Source organism: Thalassophryne amazonica, chromosome 12 (assembly GCF_902500255.1).
Source record: "Thalassophryne amazonica chromosome 12, fThaAma1.1, whole genome shotgun sequence".
Lineage (NCBI taxonomy): Eukaryota > Metazoa > Chordata > Actinopteri > Batrachoidiformes > Batrachoididae > Thalassophryne > Thalassophryne amazonica.
In genome coordinates, this window is record NC_047114.1 from 60,891,361 (window position 1) to 60,912,444 (window position 21,084).

At 38.9% G+C, this 21,084-nt stretch overlaps 1 protein-coding gene across 2 annotated transcripts in view; it reads right to left on the reverse strand.

Annotated features, from left to right (window-relative positions):
- Positions 1 to 21,084, reverse strand: part of epha4b (eph receptor A4b) — a 297,581-nt gene that overhangs the window by 227,479 nt on the left and 49,018 nt on the right. For both annotated transcript variants that reach the window (XM_034182743.1, XM_034182742.1), the window contains exon 2: positions 3,312 to 3,376. In XM_034182743.1, coding sequence (XP_034038634.1) covers positions 3,312 to 3,376 — 65 coding nt within the window. The remainder of the gene's footprint in view (positions 1 to 3,311; positions 3,377 to 21,084) is intronic.

Genomic DNA, 21,084 nt, shown 5'->3' on the forward strand with positions numbered 1-21,084 from the left:
AACAGCATCCAAAAATACAAATATGTCACAGTAGTTGTTTCCCTTTGACTAATGACAACATGAAAAACTGTTTAGATTTCTGAAAATTTCTTTAAAAAAAGCAAAATCTAAGAAATCACATGTGCATAAATATTCACATAAATATTCATATTACTGCAGATATTTATGTACCTGTGATTTGCTATTTTATTTTTATTTTTATGAAATTTGCAAAAATGAAAAAAAAACTTTTTTCACATTGTCACTATGGGGTATTGTGTGTAGAATTTTGAGGAAAAAAATAACATCTTCATCCATTTTGGGAAAAAGACTGTAACATAAAATGTGGAAAAAGTGAACCACTGTGAATACTTTCCGGATGATCTGTAAGTATTCACAGCCTTTGCCATGAAGCTCAAAATTGAGCTCAGGTGCATCCTGTTACCACTGATCATCCTTGAGATGTTTCTACAGCTTAATTGGAGCCCACCTGGGATAGATTCAGTTGATTGGACATGATTTGGAAAGTCACACACCTGCCTATAACCTGACGGAGCTTGAGAGATGCTGCAAAGAGGAATGGGCAGAACTGCCCAAAGATAAGTGCACCAAGCTTGTGGCATCATATTCCAGTAGACCTGAGGCTGTAATTGCTGCCAAAGGTGCATCAACAAAGTATTAAGTAAAGGGTGAAAATAGGTATCATTATTTATTTAATTTTGTTTTGATAAATTTGCAAAAATTTCAAACAAACCTTTTTTCATGCTGTCATTATGGGGTGTTGTGAGTAGAGGTTTGAGCTAAAAAAAAAATGATTTACTCCATTGTGGAATAAGGCTGTAACATAAGAAAATGTGGAAAAAGTGAAGCTCTGTGAATACTTTCTGGATTCACAACTCTGTTAACATGTCCCATGGATTTGTTAATCACTAATGGAGTTAATTTACATTATGACAGAGTTAATGTCATGGTTGGTCATCACTCTTGGAGTTAATTTAAACTATGACAGAGTTAATTTGAAACTGATACAGTTGATTTAACATGATGCACTTCTGCACACGATTGCATTCAATGAAGTGTTAAATCATGTGTATTCACAACTTAATCTATTGGTTCGTGATATTGTGATGAGAAGCACCTTGTTTTCGTCACGGCAGCACAACTTCATTCTAATTCATTCCGTGATGGCTGCACAAAATTAAAAGTGAAGCGTGGGGGGGGGGGCGGTTATGGTTACGGTGGGGGGAAGGAGTAAGATTAGGTTATGGTTAAGGTTAGTGTCGGGGGAAGGAGTAAGGTTAGGAATAGTGAGTAAAAAAAAAAAACGTTATGAAAATTTGACTCATTTCATCACGGGAGCACAAAAAACAACAACAACAACAAAAAAACGTGAGACTGGGCTGGTATTCGCAGGATAAATGACACTGATCACGAGTAATGGACTTAATTTACACTGCAAGAGTGTATAAAGAGTTAATTTAAGAGAAACAGCTGATTTCACACACTTTTGAATTGAAGTAGGTTCATTCAGGTCAACTGGACTTATTTAGTTCTTTGAAAATATTTCACTCTTCATCCAGAAAAAAAAAAAAAGTTTCATCAGTTCTCCATTGTAGTAGTGTGGGACTCCTATATTTATCCTCTGTTGAGTCACTGACGTCACAGTGATGCAAAGAAAGGTGTTAAGAGATGTTGTTCACTGGAGGCTACTTGAGTTCAGGTGCCAGTTGCCATAGTTCTTAGTTTGACAAGAGGAGCGGTGGGATTGATCTTTATGTCTCTGTAGGACAGATGAATTGGACCATGTACACTTGCTGCAGTGTCAGTTTAACACTACAAAAATGTAGTCTGTGCATGGTCTGATGTTAAGGCATGACTGATCTAATTACAGGTTGAAAGCAGATCTTATAATAATTAAAAATATCACTAGCAACTAGTCCCCTGCCTACTTATTGATGGGAACTGAGCCACTTCAGCACTTTTCAAACTACAATTAAAAATCATGGACAATGATTTTAGGCCCTGAAAAGTGTTTCATAAAATAGACATTTTCAACTATTTGTTTAAAAATACATAACCTGTGACATTTTAATTTGGTGCTGTTCGCTTATATTACATTCTGTGATGACTTTTTTAAAGCACACAGAAGAGACAAAGACTAGTTTAACTCAAAATCATCTGAAGCACAAACGTGTATATTGACAGGCTACACGTTCTCATTCCAAACTTGTCACACAGTGATGCAAAGGGACACTGACAAAGCACCAAAATGTGATGATTTGTCAGTGAGAATGTGTTGCCTGTTAATACACACTTTTATGATGCCATCAATTCAGCTGATAGACGTAGTTATGGTTTTAAAATAAATGTTCATATTTTTAACAGATGTGTCGTATGGAGTCACATAGAGTCAGCTTAGTCATAAATAATAGTCAAAACAATTTTGAGGGTTATTTCCACATTTTATTAAGAAAAAAAAAAGCCTGTGAGAGCCTCTTGTTCACTTTGTGTATATTCTCAGGGAAAAGATGCCAGATCTCATTATGTTTACGCTTGATGAAAACAATGTATATGCTCTTGTATATTTGACTTTCCATTTCTTTGAGGGTAAACTAACAGCACATGTCCTTTCTGAGCCATAATTAAGCCACCCTAAAATGAACCCCATTTTCAACAAAAGTAACTTGATTACCCTTTGGTTTTCAAAATTAGATTGAGCTCTTTTGGTTTAGCGCCAGATGGTACACATTCCCTAGTCCTATACAGACGTAACAGAGGGAAAACACACACATACACATATACAATATTGCAACATAATCACAACATTTCCAAGAATGATGAACAAGATAACCCCCTGTGAAAGTCACTTTGCACAGATCTGTCTCTCTGCTGCATGCAGCCATTGAAACGGCGTGTGGCATCCTGCAATTTAACACACTGATGATACATGTGGTGTAGAGGAAGTGTGACTCAAGAGGCAACAGAATTAATTTAGCAGCATTCAACAGCTTCTGAGCATGAGTGACACACAAAACGTGCTCTTACTTCTGGACCCAATGCCAGCCACGTACTACCTCTTAACGCTCTCACACATTCCCTGCACTCTGTCCCAAAATGCAATGGAGGCTCCTATGCCATTGCAGGGGAAATAATTTGTAAATCCCCCTTTGCAGATTCCGGCTTTAGCAAAGAGTGCACAAGAACTCAATGCTCCCTAAAGGCTCTCTACTTGTACCTTGAAAATAAAACATGCCAACACAACATAGTTGGAATCATAATTATACTTTGGTTGCCAGCTTTGGTTAAAGAGATTTTAGTGCATGGGTACTCACCCCCTCATTGGGATAGGCTTCCCAGCCTAGGTCAGCCAAGGCTGACATTGAATCCAGCAATGTAACTGCAAAACATAAGACAGAGAGCACATGAAAATTTGCACACATGTTCCTAATCTTTTTTTTTTCCTTATTCCTGGTTCAGAGCCACAAGGCAAACATGCCTTTAAATGCAAATCTCCTCTGTAAACCGTCATGTTTGCATCGTTTGTTGTGCCATTCGTACACCAACAGAGGAATCGCCACGCGGCCATGAACCTATCATTTCAAACTTCCGATTGCTGTGGTTGTTTTGCAGCTGTTCTGGTTCAAAGTTAGTCACTGAAAGTGAAAACACTCAGGCAAGAAGACACACACACACACACACACACACACACACACACACACACACACACACACACACACACACACACACACACACACACACACACACACACACACACACACACACACACACACACACACACTCAATGCGGACCTAAAAAGTTTCCAGGAAACCTTTGGAAAGTAAAATGTTCCAAAACATCTCTTAAGCAACTCCTACTGTGTGAGTGACCGCTCTACTCTGCACTCTCACTGTTTATTTCTCCACACATTCATATGATTTGTTTGACAAATTAGTTTGGGTGGTTTTTGTTGGATATTATGATGCTGTGTTCATGAAAAATGTCGACTGGAATGCATTCCTTGTCTCATTGGGTAGATGATGTATGTGATTTTCTCAGTTTCTCTTTGTCTATCTCTGACAAGACATCTTGAAGACTTCTGAAAGCTATGGATGGAATTTTGTTTTATGGAGGATTTTTTTGGAGGATTATTAGTGTGCCATAGTCTGAACTGTCTGAACTTACAAACACTATCATGGATGTTCCGTTGTTTCTCTGTTCTACAGAGCCCATGAAACTGATGTCATTAGACCACATGATTCACAATCATGGTTGGCAAGACAGCAAATCATTAATCCCATTTTCCAATATTCTTTCATTTTAATCTTTCTGGCTTGAAGGACACATGATGATTTCATATTTGGCATACAGCTGCAACAATCAGCACTGACAAAACAATCATAGATCATTCTACAGATTTCCAACAGACTCAGAAAGGCCAGGGAGTGATCAAACAAACAACTAAACAAACACCACCACCCCCTCCCATACACAAAACCCCAAACATGACTGTGCCGGTGTCGCCGACTGAACGGTCCGCCCCTAAAAACTGGTCCGCCCTGCCTCCACTGCGCATGTGTCATTTCAGAAATCAGACGCTCTGTGGATGGACTGTCTTAACCCAAAGTGATCAAATGGATTAATGGGATTATTAGTGATGCAGAGAAGACAGACAAAACACATAAAGGGCATGCTGAGTCAAGACGAATTCTACCAAAAACAGAAAGATCCACACCGCCACAGCGCTCCCATGCAAAAAGCTTTATTAATGAAAATTTGACATTTCGGGCGAACTGCCCTTCCTCAGTATGGGGTTATTAACCATCAGATGACAAGGTAAAACCTATGCATGCGCAGTGAAGGCAGGGTGGACTGATTTTTAGGGGGGACCGTTTGGTCTGTGACACCGTCTAGTCAATGCAAGTGGTTTTACTCCAATAAGAGTTGATTTTACACTATGTTGAGTAGGGATGGGTATTGATAAGATTTTATCAATATCGATGCCATTATCGATTCTGCTTATTGATCCAATTCCTTATCGATTCCCTTATTGATACCTCGTGAATTTTGTACTAAAAGTATGCTTTACAGGTTTTCTATGTATTTCCTTGAGTCTTAAAGTAAATAAATATGAAATTGGTCACTGTATCCTTGATCTCTGGACATAAATAAAAATAAACAAAACGGTGTTTCACTTTGAAGTTATTAATTCCGACTGGATTCTATCATTCTAACTTGACTCGGCAGAGAGCCGCGCAGCATTTGGAGCTGTGTCAACAGAACGGAGGATGATTCTCGTTTCTTTCTCGCAACAAGACAGGAGTCCCAGTTAGTAACTTTAATCCGCACAAACGTGACTCACGATTGACATATTCAGGGATGAAAGTGGTGAAAAACACAAAAAGCTGAAACCCAAAATTGCCCCCCAACACCACCCGCACGAAAATGTTTGAATTCTAGAAGCTCTGAACTGCAATCTGGGACTATTCCAGACGATAAACTGGAGTGAGTGCAGCATCCATTTAGGTGAGAAAAAAAAAACAAAACAACTTTCCTTATTCAAATTCATTCCAGTAGTATTCTGCTCTTACTAGATGCAGCAGTTTTCTAGTTTGGCAGATAGTTCTGGAGGAAATCACTGAAGAAATTAACACATTGAAAATATGGTTTAACCGAAATAAACTGTCATTAAACTTAAGACAGGGATGAAATGGAGGTGTAAGAGTCACTAGGTGTTCACAGGAAACATTTATTTATTTCTGCATGTATTTATTTATTTGTTTATGTATGTTCATTGTTAGTTGCTTTCATATTTTTTTCTGTTGTGTTTCTATTCAGGTTCTTTTTGTCTCTTTCTCTAAAATTTAAGAAATATTACAATTTGAAAACAAATGCACCCAAACATGATGACAGCTGCAACTGCTTAATGCTAACTTTTAACATTGAAAATGCCATAGACATGCTAACACGTTAGCATCGCTCCCATTTTTAAGTTATAAAATACATCAACTGTTTCAGAAGACCATAACAGGTCGGTTTAACATAGAAAAGGTAAATAATACCCACAGACGTATGCTCTTTAGGGTTTTAGCGGGGGAAATTTAAGCGAAAGAAAGAAAGAATAAACGAAGCAATAGCTTCAATCTGCGAACCACTGCTTCGATTGGTTCAAGGTTCAAAGAAAAGCCGCGATGCAGAAAAGTTGATTACGGACCCGCTGCAGGGTCTGTAATCAATGTAGAGAAATGATCATTTTCCTGACAAACACCCGCCAAAACAACGGCCACTCTGAAGGACCGATAACAGAATCGTTAAGCACAAAGCTTATTGATGTCGGTGGATCGAATCATTTTTTAACGATACCTGATTTAGCCCCATGGTGGAGTATATTTAACTCTGTTTAGACTGGGATCAAATGTTATCCCAGCAGAGTAAATTTTACTCTGCAAAATTTCCTGTGTACTCACAGAACATGAGACAGATCCGGATCGAGGGTGGTGACCTGGAATCAGTTTGAATCTTTTGCACTTCCTCAAGATAGAAATTAAATGACTGTTTTAGTCATCTTTGAAGCTCAACGCAACAGTAAGTGTGAACTCTACTTCTTGTGATCTTGTGGTGAGAGGAACTAGAGGGAAAGCGGAGAAAGGTGAGAGCGAAAAGTGAAATACGGAAGGTGGCAGGTTGATAGGTGGGAGGTATAATGAAAACCTGTTCAGAGTCTGGAGCAAGGTCCCCCACCTGTGTGTGTGTGTGTTGAAGCTTGGCTCAGTTCAGGTCTTCACAGTGAAGCCTTCAAAACTCTGACCATCAATATTTAATGAGTATCCATCTGCGGAGACTGCTGCTTCTCCTGTGGCTGTCTCAGCTTCTCTTCTGTCTATTTAAGTCTTTGAAGCGATGTCTTCTGAGCACTGATTCCAGATTAGACAGACAACCTGAGTGTTTCCACCAGTTAACCTGACAGCAGCGCTCTTTCATATTCCTTTTAATTTAGCACCACTGCTCTGGAACGCTATAAGAGGTAGGGGGAAAAAAAAAAAAACGGTTTCCCTCTTAAATGCAAATGAGACAAATTACTCAATTGAAAGTGGTTGAAAGTGGCAGTTTACAGACTGTTTCCACGCTGCCCAAAGGAACTGTAAAATTGCTCTGAATTCCTCTGTTCCTGCCATGTTTCTTTCTAGCTGTCACACTCAGGTCTAACAGAGTCCTAACCATTCTCAGCTCAGCGTAACCACACAACACCACGTCATGCTGGATTATGCGGCATTCAGTGAAAACTGGGAACTCGACTCCTATGATGTTCATACTCTGTCTTAATTCAAAACTGAAAATGTTTTGAAAGGTTGAAACTCAATATTTGAAAGCTTGAATAATTTGGAAAATAACTTTTGAAGGTTTGTGTAATGTTTTGACGTACTGGAAAAAAATTACCAGTCCAACATTTCTTTCAGTTTTTCACTGACAGATTTAAAAAGTTTCAAAATCATCACTTTTCTCCTATTGTACTGTTTTGTTACCCGAGGCCATCAGATATGGCCATCGGGTAATGCGAAGGCTTTTCGTCCATCCGTCTGTCCATCTGTCTGTGCTCAGTATAAGTCCAGTCCTATTACTGTCTGACTCTTGAAATTCACAGGGAACATTCTTGGGACACAGACCTTTAGACAAGTTCAAAGATGACTAACCTTGATGTATTTCAGGAGGATAAAAAGTCACATTCTGCTTCAATCAGATTCAATTGGTGCCTTCAAAACCGCTTAATTTTGTGTGTATATATACAAGTTTCTCATATATTATGTAAAACCTAGCAAAAATAAACACTTCTAAAACTGAAAACGCTATTTTTGGAACCTAATAACACCTCGAACGTATTTACAAGACATTTTGCAGAGGTGTAGCTACTTGCTAACAGCTTTGTTCTGTTTTATGTAAAAGCTAGCAAGAAATGAAATCAAATGAAATCAAATCAATTTTATTTATATAGCGCCAAATCACAACAGCAGTTGCCCCAAGGTGCTTTATATTGTAAGGCAAGGCCATACAATAATTACGGAAAGACCCCAACGGTCAAAACGACCCCCTGTGAGCAAGCACTTGGCGACAGTGGGAAGGAAAAACTCCCTTTTAACAGGAAGAAACCTCCAGCAGAACCAGGCTCAGGGAGGGGCAGTCTTCTGCTGGGACTGGTTGGGCTGAGGGAGAGAATCAGGAAAAAGACATGCTGTGGAAAACAGCAGAGATCAATCACTAATGATTAAATGCAGAGTGGTGCATACAGAGCAAAAAGAGAAAGAAACACTCAGTGCATCATGGGAACCCCCCAGCAGTCTAAGTCTATAGCAGCATAACTAAGGGATGGTTCAGGGTCACCTGATCCAGCCCTAACTATAAGCTTAAACACTATTAATACTACGAGGTCTGTCAATAAAGTAACGGTCCTTTTCATTTTTTTTTTAACTATAAGGATTTGATTCATATGTTTTTATGTCAGACAAGCTTGAACCCTCGTGCGCATGTGTGAGTTCATGTGAGAGACAGACACCTGGAAACCATTTGAAAAATTTATCTGGCTTTCGGTCAAAATTTTACGGGCTTCACAGAGAATAAGGACTGTTACTACAGCTTTAAGGACGGCTTTAAGGATGCTCGGCGCGCCGCGCTCCGAGCTGCGACGACGAGGCAGAAAACGCCAGATCATTTCTAAGCTAATGGCTCTGTGGTTATGAGACCGTCGTGTGCACTTTCTCTGGTTATCACAAGAGCTGGACATCAGCCATTTTAGGGCAGATTTCACTTTTAACAAGAGATTTTGTCATGGAAAGTCGCGCGGACGCTTTGTGCGTAACGACCAATTCGCTGTTTGAGCGAGACAAAGAACACCTCCGTTTCGGCGTGTCATGGGACAAGTTGGGACATGCCTATCTCGGGTTTCAATGCTTACCAGTCCAGTAAGTATCAGAGAAATTGTGGAGAGCTGGACATGTCCTAACTTGTCCTCTAACACTCCGAAACGGAGGTGTTCCTTTGTCTCACTCAAACAGCGAATCAGTCATTATGCACGAAGCCTCCGCGCGGCTTTCCATGACAAAATGTCTTGTTAAAAGTGAAATCTGCCAGAAAATGGCTGATGTCCAGCTCTTGTGATAACCAGAGAAAGTGCACACGACAGTCTTGTATCCACAGAGCCATCAGTTTAGAAATGATCTGGCGTTTTCTGCCTCGTCGTTGTAGCTCAGAGCGCGGCACGCCGAGCATCCTTAAAGTCGTCCTTAAAGCTGTAGTAACAGTCCTTATTCTCTGTGAAGCCCGTAAGATTTTCACCAAAAGCCAGATAAATTTTTCAAATGGCTTCCAGGTGCCAGTCTCTAACAGTTTCTGAAAAAATTCTGATGGAAAAAAAGTCCAAATCATTCCGCCATTTCCAGACAATGAAAATCCAACGAGGGGGCGGGACCGCTCCTTTCACAAGGCGTGGTCACAGGTGAATGACGTCACCGACAGGCGTGGAAAAACTCACGCATGCACACTAGGGTTCAAGCTTGGCTGACGTAAAAACATATGAATCAAATCCATGTAGTTTTTGAAAAAAATAAAAAGGACCGTTACTTTATTGACAGACCTCGTATTAAATAAACACTATTAAAACTTAAAACACTGTTTTGGTAACCTGACAATACCTCTGGAGTCATTTACAAGACATTTTGCGGACGTTAGCCTGCATGCTAACTTTTGCTAACTCAAAGCTAACTTTCTGTGGAGTTAAATTTGTCTTATTAATAACTGAAAATGCAAAGAGGGTGATCTACAAATATTCCTTGATTTGCACAACATGAACAAATGATTTGATTTGAACATGTACAAACTGTACATAAGGCAATAGCATCTTAATAATTAATTAAACATCATCATCATCATCATCTATTTTATTTGAGCAGAGGATAAGAAATACAGAAAACAGAAAAAAAAACAGAAAACAATTTAACAATAACATAAAAAACAAAAAACTGAATTTACTATTAACTCAGGACATTGAATCTGCTCAAAAAGGAGTGGGAGTAAGAAAACTTATTTAATCCCACCCCTTTATTCAAATTTAACATAAAGTGCATAGCTGCTTCCCGTCAATTCGATAGAAAATTAAGAAAATAATACATTTTCCGAGTGGTTCTAACTTTTAATAATGTGAATTTGGCAAAACCTCTAAGATTATGAGCACACTCTTTAACTGAGAAGAACTTTAGAATGTTACTTGGCAGTGATTTGTTAAATACCTTGAATAGAATCTGTAATGTAGAATATTTTACAAGATCATGAAATTTAAGCAGTTTTGATTGCATAAAAAGATTATTGCTATGTTCTAAAAATCCAACTTTATGTATGATCCTTATTGCTTGTTTTTGTAGTATAAATAGTGGTTGTGTTGAACATTGATAGTTGTTACCCCACACTTCAACACAATATGTTAAGTATGGGAGAACTAAGGAACAGTATAATGTACGGAGTGCATTATGATCAAGAAATTGCTTTACCTTATTCATAATAGAGAGGCTTTTTGAAATTTTCATTTTTATGTGTCTGATGTGGGCTTTCCATGTTAATTTACAGTCTATTATTACTCCTAAAAATTTGTTTTCAGCTAAATTTTCAATTTGGACACTGTCTATGCATATTTGTAATTTAGATTTAACCTTATAATTACCAAATATCATTGCTTTTGTTTTATTTAAATTTAATGATAATTTGTTACTGTCCATCCATTTTTTTATTTTACTTAGTTCGTCATTTACAGTATTTATAAGTTCATTATAATTGTCACTACTGTAGAATATATTTGTATCATCAGTGAATAATATTAGTTTCAGTGATCTAGATGCATTAAAAATGTCATTAATATACATATTAAACAATTTGGGACCCAACACTGCCCCCTGGGAGACACCACAAGCAATGCCAAGACATTCAGATTTGTAATTTCCCATTTCCACGTATTGGACCCTATCTGTAAGATAACTTTTTATCCAATTTCCTGCAACTCCTCTGATACCATAATTCTCTAATTTGTTGATTAAAATTGAATGGTTAATTGTATCAAATGCTTTTTTAAGATCAATGAATATTCCAACAGCATATCTTTTTCTGTCCAATGCATTAGTAATTTCTTCTATTGCCTCAATAACAGCCATTGAAGTGGTTCTTTTCTTTCTAAAGCCATATTGACCTTCGTTTATTAACTGATATTTTTCTATGAATTTTTCCAAACGAGAGTCAAACAATTTTTCTAGGATTTTTGAAAACTGTGGGAGTAAAGAAATTGGTCTATAATTGGTAAAAATATGTTTGTTGTCATTTTTGTACAGTGGTATAACTTTTGCAATTTTCATTTTTTCCGGAACACATCCAGTTTGGAATGACAAATTACAGATATAGGTCAGAGGTTTTGAAATGTTGTTGATGACTTTTTTGACTAATACCATGTCTATATCGTGACAGTCTGTAGACAGTTTGTTTCTGCATTTATTAACAATGTCTTTTATTTCCTGTTCATTTGTTGCTGAAAGAAAAATTGAATTTATGTTTCTTTTTATAGTTTCATTAGACTGCTGAATTCCTGGATTTGGGATTTCAGCTGCCAAATCAGGGCCAACATGTACAAAAAATTTATTAAAACCATTCACTATATTATTCATGTTGTAATCATGAACATTTTTATCAATAAAATAATCTGGATATCTTGTATTGGAAGATCCTGGTTTAATTAGGTTGTTCAAAATGTTCCAAGTTTCTTTGATGTTGTTTTTATTTTTTTGTAGAATTTCATCATAGTACAACGTTTTACTTATTCGGATGACTTCTGTTAATTTGTTTTTATATACTTTATATCTTATTTCAGCTTCTTTTGTTTTTGAATTAATAAATTTTTTATAAAGGCTGTTTTTTTTTTTGCAGGCTTTTAATATTCCTTTAGTTAGCCAAGGACATTTATTGTATCTTTTATTTTTATAGTATTCTTTAAGGGGACAATGTTTTTTATACAACGTGCAGAAAATATCTATAAAATTGCTATATGCACCATCTACATCTGACTCACTGTAGACTGTACTCCAGTCTTGTGTACTTAAACTGCTGTTGAAGGCATTTATTGTTTCTTCTGTTCTTATTCGTTTATGGACTACTTCTCTGTCATGATTAGTTTTTTTAAAGTCACAGTCATAAACAATAAAAACAGGTAAGTGATCAGTGATATCACATATGAACAGGCCGCTTATAACTTGATTTTCAATAATATTCGTAAAGATATTATCGATTATTGTGGCACTGTGAGATGTAATATATTTTTAGTACTTATTTCCGAGAACATTTTTTCCATTTGTTCATTAAAAATGTCAATACTTGAACCAGGTGACCGATATATACAACTTACAATAATATTTTTTCTCTTTTTGTTGTCTATTTCGACTGTCAGACATTCCATTACTCCATCTATTGTTACTGACATACTTTCTACAACCGTAAACTGAATTGTTTTATGAATATATAATGCAACACCACCTCCTGTTTTGTATTTCCTGTTTACATAATGCAACTCATAATCATCTAAATCAAAATCAATACCTTTTTCCTTTTGTAACCAGGATTCTGATATGGCAATAATACTAAATGGTGATATAAACTGTTGCAAATATTCCTTTATAGAGTTAAAATTAGTGTACAAACTTCGGCTGTTGAAATGTATGATTGACAATTTGTCGTCCGAAGTCGTAACATTTTTATACTGGTCTTGTGTATAGTAATCACAGTTCATATTTATTGAAACAAGAAGGTTGTTGACCGGGTCAGTTTCATTTTCCTGATCTTGTGTGTTGTGCTCAGTATATTTAAATGTTTCCAGTTCCTTTTGTTTAAATTGTAAGATTCTCTGTAACAAATCTGTATCTTTGTTGTTCTTTGGTGTGAATATGTTTGTTGTAATGTTCATGGTGGTGTATAGAGTCTCACATTGTTACCTTTATCTTTCAGTTATATTTGTCAAGCTCTTCTATATTTCTCACCACCATAACTTTTGCTTCTTCTGGTGTACCATTCAGTTTGATGAGAATCCTACAATTTGTTACCCACGTTTGCTGAATTCTTTGCTGTTTCTGTCCAGAACATGTTCCAAACATGCGCAAATTAGGAAAAACACAATGCTCATACAGCCGAGGGTATTTTAGCATTGTGTTATATTTTTTCACATTTCAAACCTTCTACACTGCATCCGGAAAGTATTGACAACAGAGGTGATTTCTCCAAATTAAATGGTCAAATATATACAATTATATTAACATTTCATTGACTACAAATGCGTTAGAACATGTTCATTGCAAAGGCAAGTTCATTCAGAATCAGCTACTTATCACAAATGGACTCAAAACTCGACGGTCATTGGATAAATGCCATGATTTTGTCCTGCCACAGAACGCTCAGTGTCTCTGCAGGTGAATGGCACTGTGGACCAGCCTCGGCCAGCCTTGATGCTGAGCTTCCGCGTAATGATTGGAGGATCAGTCGAAAGGCTAAACCCTGTTTGAGCGACAGCTGTTTTGAGCTATGCACCACCTTTCACACGGAGCACGCGGTGCGATCCTTTTGCCACTTCCGCATGGACACAATGCGTAGAGGAGTTCCTGTTTCTGAGCAGGAGGTTCAACAAGTCTAGCAGTCGCCATGTTTATGAAGAGTTGTGTGTTCCCGAAAAAAATGGGAAAAACATGAAACAGTCTATGAGTCATAACCACAAGATTAGGAGAAAAAAGCAGATGAATGAGTGACCTTGCTCAAAGGAGCTTTTTTCAGGAGTGAGGCCGGGTGGAGCTGAAGCGGCAGATTGGAGCTGAAGCAGCTGACCCGGCCAGATACCCACAGAGCCGGTCAGAGAGACAGACAGCAGCCATTGTGATCCAGCAGACGCACTCAATCCTAAATTCTTCACTTTTGGATATACAGTAAATCTCGCCTGAACCGTCATCGTATAAACCAGATATTCACACTCACTGGACCAAAGCTCCAATGCTTTTGTATGGTGTTCCATGCAATAAACACTGTATATAACGGATTTTGTATGACAGATTTTCACTCACATCGGACAAAACGTCCTGTCCGGTTGCAATGCCTTTTCATTAAAAACCCCTTGCATGTACCGGATAGAGCAGTCTGGACGTGCCCAGTAACAGAGGTACGAAATTAAGTTCAGTACCAACACTTGGCGATATGAGGAAAGCGGGTACCGTATTTCTTTGATTAAAAGCCCGGCTGTTTATTTTTTCAAACTGTGCTCAGACCCGGTGTCCCGACAAGATGAACTACCCGTCGAGATGAGATCCACCATGCAACTGCACATGTGCACAGATGCGCATCTCTCTCTTCTTAACACAACCTCTTTTTACCGTGCAACTGCACATGTGCATCTCCCCGTCGAGATGAGCTCCCCATCATCTAACAACAATATTCTGCTTTAAAGACAGTGTGTACATGCAAATCTTTACTTTTTTAAATTGAAAAGACAGTTATTACTGTTTTTTATGTAAAGACAAAACTTAAGTGGGTTTTCTGTGGTGGGGGAGCTCAATTCGACGGGTGAGGTGCACATGTGCAGTTGTGCGCTGGTGCTCATCTCAACGGGATTAGCTAAGCCTTTAGGTCCGGAATCAATCACTCAGTCAAGCTGAGTGAACATTCTATGTTTGTAAAATGTTTGATCTATTTTTATTAATTTATTTATAATAAACCTTTATATTAATCCTCTTTTACACCGTGGTGTGCTGAGAGGGCAACACATCCATGAAGGACACATCCAGGCTGGACAAACTGACCAGGTGGGTTGGCTCTGTGGTTGGCATGAAGCTGGACTCTCTGGTGATGGTGGCAGAGAAGACAACCCTGGACAAACTACTGGACATTATGGACAATGCCAGTCACCCTATGCACACCGTCATCAGCAACCAGAGGAGCCTCTTCAGCCACAGACTGCTCCTTCCCAAGTGCAGGACCAACAGATTGAAAAACTTCTTTGTCCCTCAGGCCATCAGACTGTACAACTCCTCACTCAGGGGGAGGAGGAGTAACAGGAAGACAGAGGACGGGAAGGAGAGGAACAGCAGTAGCCAGTAAACCAGTAGCAAGCAGTATTTCTGGTATTTTTATTTGTGTATTTATATTTATATTGCAAATTGTTTTTTACTTTCACTTTTGATACTCTGTGTGCAGCTGTGCAATACTGCTGGAACCTCAATATCCACGAGGGAGTCCTCCCAAGGGATTAATAAAGTTCCATCTAATCTAATCTCTGTTAATTTATAGTAAAACAATTTGGCTGTTCTGTTTCTTCAGGTCTGTTGATAAGCATTTGTTGTTTGAATGAAAACAATACAGCAAAACCTGGAGGCAGGCAGATTTTCCCCACTTTGGGCGCTTAAAGTGCTGACGTCAAAATGATGCCATTTAAGTTAGGACAGGTATAATCATATACATTTACATGAGTGTATGTCTATATAAGTAAGTCCCTTCGGCTGCTCCCTTGCTTGCACTCGGGGTCGCCACAGCAAATCCAAGGTGGATCTGCATGTTGAATTGGCACAGGTTTTACGCCGGATGCCCTTCCTGACGCAAGTCCACATTACATGGAGAAATGTGGCAGGGGTGGGATTTGAACCTGGAACCTTCTGCACTGAAACCAAGCGCATTAACCACTTGGCCACCACCCCTGCTTTACAGCCTGACAAAAATCAATAAGAATCAAATTTCAGAGGCTATAGATATATGAAAATGTGGTGAGGATGATTCGACAGCGCCATGCTCATTACAGCTCACCGACGGGATAGACAATCAGAGGTTAGCTCATTCCCCAAAAAGAGAGGAACCTGACTGCAGGGGTCCCTTGATTTATCCGCACCCTGCTGCGCAAGCAGTATAGATAGGCTTGTCTCTGCCTGCCTGGAACCTTACAGTCCTCTTACTCCAGCATTACATCACCATGTGGTCTGTTTCGCCAGCCTGTGAGGAATTACCCTGCATCAGGAAAGTACTCACAGCACTTCACTTTTTCCACATTTTGTTATATTACGGCCTTATTAGAAAATGGAGTAAATATATTTTTTTTAGCTCAAAATTCTACTCACAACACCCCATAATGACAACATGAAAAAAGGTTATCTGAAAGTTTTTGTAAATTTATTTTAAAACAAGACTAAGAAAACACATGTACATAAGTATTCACACCATTTGTTCAATACTTTGTTGATGCGCCTTTGGCAGCAAGTACAACCTCAAGTCTTCTTGAATATGATACCACAAGCTGGGTGCAAAATAAATCAAAATGTAATGTTATTAACCATTTGCCATTATTTCAAATAAACATTCATGCTCTGGAATATTAAAACAATGTAACATTTCTGCTTTTGTTCCTAGCAATTCATCATTTCTGGTTTTCATTTTCATTCCTTTCACATTCCTTAATGTCACAAGGCAACTTTTTTTAATCCAAAAATTAGCCAACACTCAAAAAATGATCTTTCAATTGATTTTACTTTAAAAATCTAATGAACAAAATCAGTGAAATGGTGTTATTGTCCAAATACTCTGTTTTTAAAAGTGAAAACAGGGATTTTGGAATTACAAATGCACACAGGGATGTTATTACTTATGCACTAACAAAATATGTGAAGTGCCCTGTACCAAGCACACGTTGTTACGCCAACCAGCAACAGCGCCAGTTGTCCCTGAGATCTTTTTTTTTTTTTTTTTTTTGAAAGAAACTGATGTTTGATGGCTATTTTCTCTTACTCTGCTGAGTTGATAACGCTGCTCCAGAGTAAGTGGGACCCAGCTAACAAGCTTATGTATGGTTTGAGGAATCGTGGATAATGAAGCAGTGAGAAGGTGTGGAGCAGAGCCAAGGTGAGAAAAAAGAGTGAGAGAGAGAGAGAGATTAAATGAGAGGGATGAAAACGTAGGAGTGGAGGACTGGTGCTGTGCATGAAAAGGTCAGATGCAGCCTCTAGCCCATGTCTGCTTTCAGAGACACTAAAGACCATTTAGGCTGCTTTCCTCAGTTCATTGGCATTTGAGTGACTTACAAAAATAGGACATAATGGTATAATAATATGTGATTTCAGGACCTGCAGCAGAAGTGCGCGCGCGCACACACGCACACACACACGCACACACACACACACACACACACACACACACACACACACACACACACACACACACACACACACACACACACACACACATACTGTCGGACAGATAAAATTGATCTCCTAACTGTTTCTTTGTCCATTTTATAGCCAGTCGATTTATGTGATTATACCTCCTGTAATCAACTGACTAACATTTTTTCAATATTTTTAGAGATAATAACAGTGTAGGCCATGGATATAGATGTAAAATGATATTTTTCATGGTATTTGTTATGACAATGCTAGAAATGACAATATGGAAATAGTACCATCATCACACTCACTTGTAGCCAAATTCCACTGGAAGTTGTGTAAGGATGGAAATGGGTGTTTCTGTTTTTGAAGAAATTGAAGAAAAGCTGAAAGAAACACAAAAATTCTATGGCTTTGAAAAACCAAGCTTCCACATGACGATGTTCACACAGATACGCAGAACATGATGGTGGCCATGGAGAGGGAGGAAGAAAAAAGTTACAGCTGTTGACATGCTATAGTGTGCACATAACATAAGATCTGTTTCTACAGTTTGATTGATTTGTATGCATGAGATAAATAATGAAATCAGTTTGTCAGAGTATATAGTAAACACATTCATTCTTCCCAAGTTACGTCTGGGAGCACGCGCTGCCGCTGCTGTGTGTCACTGCATCCTCCATAGCATGGAACTACACCAAGTCCTGGATGTCTACCACCCAGGCAGACAACGGGTCCATCCCTGCCTCTCCACAGTAGCATTTGGCTCCTACAGCCAGGTGAGAAACTTGGTCTTTGGTCATCTCCAGCCACTGTGGTCCTCAGTTTATTCAATATAATTAAATTTCAATGTATTTAGTTTATATAACCCCAAATCACAACAAAGCTGCCTCAAGGTGCTTCACACAAGTAAGGTCTAACCTTACCAACCCCCAGAGCAACCACACAGGCGACAGTGGTAAGGAAAAACTCCCTCTGATGATTTGAGGAAGAAAACTCAAGCATTCCAGACTCAAAGGGGCGACACTCTGCTTAGGCCATGCGACACATAATCACAATTCAAGTGTTGTTTTGGTTGTTTGTTGTTGTTTTTTGCTATGCCGTGTTGCACTGTATCTTTTATTGAACTCCTTTCATTGTATATATCACTATGAGCAAACAAACTATATTCTCTGCACAAAAAATGTATCTTTCTGTTTATTATCCACATAAACACACATGTAATAAGGTGTATACTCAACAAAAATATAAACGCAACACTTTTGGTTTTGCTCCCATTTTGTATGAGATGAACTCAAAGATCTAAAACTTTTTCCACATACACAATATCACCATTTCTCTCAAATATTGTTCACAAACCAGAATAAATCTGTGATAGTGAGCACTTCTCCTTTGCTGAGATAATCCATCCCACCTCACAGGTGTGCCATATCAAGATGCTGATTAGACACCATGATTAGTGCACAGGTGTGCGTTAGACTGCCCACAATAAAAGGCCACTCTGAAAGGTGCAGTTTTATCACACAGCACAATGCCACAGATGTCGCAAGATTTGAGGGAGCGTGCAGTTGGCGTGCTGACAGCAGGAATGTCAACCAGAGCTGTTGCTCGTGTATTGAATGTTCATTTCTCTACCATAAGCTGTCTCCAAAGTCGTTTCAGAGAATTTGGCAGTACATCCAACCAGCCTCACAACCGCAGACCACGTTTAACCACACCAGCCCAGGACCTCCACATCCAGCATGTTCACCTCCAAGATCGTCTGAGACGAGCCACTCGGACAGCTGCTGAAACAATCGGTTTGCATAACCAAAGAATTTCTGCACAAACTGTCAGAAACCGTCTCAGGGAAGCTCATCTGCATGCTCGTCGTCCTCATCAGGGTCTCAACCTGACTCCAGTTCGTCGTCGTAACCGACTTGAGTGGGCAAATGCTCACATTCGCTGGCGTTTGGCACACTGGAGAGGTGTTCTCTTCACAGATGATGCGAAGGAGATGTGTTGCACTGCATGAGGCAAATGGTGGTCACACCAGATACTGACTGGTATCCCCCCCCCCAATAAAACAAAACTGCACCTTTCAGAGTGGCCTTTTATTGTGGGCAGTCTAAGGCACACCTGTGCACTAATCATGGTGTCTAATCAGCATCTTGATATGGCACACCTGTGAGGTGGAATGGATTATCTCAGCAAAGGAGAAGTGCTCACTGTCACAGATTTCGACTGGTTTGTGAACAATATTTGACGGAAATGGTGATATTGTGTATGTGGAAAAAGTTTTAGATCTTTGAGTTCATCTCATACAAAATGGGAGCAAAACCAAAAGTGTTGCGTTTATATTTTTGTTGAGTATAGATAGATAGATAGATAGATAGATAGATAGATAGATAGATAGATAGATAGATAGATAGATAGATAGATAGATAGATAGATAGATAGATAGATAGATAGATAGATATGTGTGTGTGTGTATCATACCCTGCCTGTATCATGCCCAAATGTATGTGTATCTGATACAGATACAAGGGGCATGATACAGGGAGTGATAAATAAACAGACATGTAATGAGATATTTATCACATATTATAACAAAAATAAAGAACAAGAACCATAATATAATTATCGTCAACCCCATTTGTCAAGTTCCACCGGAGAAAGAACAAGGAGTCCTCTCTCCTCCTTCTTGGTTCCACTCAGCCATTCATTGAACAAGTTCACGTCACACTCCATTTTCCTGGTGGTGTTCTTGTTCTTATGTCTCTCTATAAAGTCATGACTGTCCTCTTCACTAACTTCTTGATGTCTCACAACTTCAGTATGAGACTCAGGTTGTAGAATTCTCCCTGCTAGGGAGGCTAAAACTCTATCACCTTGATCAGACATCTTGGTTGAATTAAATGATCTGGCTCCTGTATCAGGATCCTGCACTTGTCACCAGGGTAACACAAAGTGGGGGTGTGTCACTGGTGGGGCTGTTAAATAGGGGATCCTGGTTAGATGAAAAGCGGGGCGATAAAAAGCCTGGTATTTTCAATGTATTTTTTTTTTATCACCCTGATTTCAGATTTGTATCGCCCTGATTTTATTGCCACTGTTTCCAGGGCAGTAAAACTGATAGGAAAAGTGTATGATTTATCAGTCCTATCTCTTCTCGTATCTCATGAGGGCTGGTTTACGAGTATCACTTAGAAATCATGGAGGGGTCTGAAATTTTCATCTTAGGTGCATGTCCATGTCTGGAAATCACAATGTATGATTTTTTAATAATTTATTTGTATGTTACTGCTGCAAATAAATATTTGAACGCCTACCAACCAGCAAGAATTCTGGCTCACGCAGAATAAGAAGCCCTCTTATTTTGCACACTTTACCTGAGGCTTGCCTCTACTGGTGGTAGGCTCTCACTGCGGTATTGCATCACTTCCTGTTCTGGAGCACAGCGGTGTTTTGCAGTATCTGTTAGCTGTTTAATCTGTGCAGTTAGATTGATCTAGATAACTAGATAACAATTTGTTTCACAGTGTAATCTTCACGTGCCTTAACTAAAGCACTCCCTCTGCTGAATCACCTCTAAATTATTTACACATTATTCACTTTGTGTGTTTTTAGGAATCCGCTAGCTTAGCGCAGCTACTAGCTCTTAGCCGGTTTAGCATGGCGGCTTCTCCTGTCTCTCCCGCACTTTTCTGCTCTGGGTGTGAAATGTTTAGTTATTCCTCGGCCTCCTTTAACAGTAATGGTACTTGTAATAAGTGTAGCTTATTCGTAGCTTTGGAGGCCAGGCTGGGCGAATTGGAGACTCGGCTCCTCACCGTGGAAAATTCTACAGCTAGCCAGGCCCCTGTAGTCGGTGCGGACAAAGGTAGCTTAGACGCCGTTAGTTCCCTTCCAGCAGATCCCGAGCAGCCG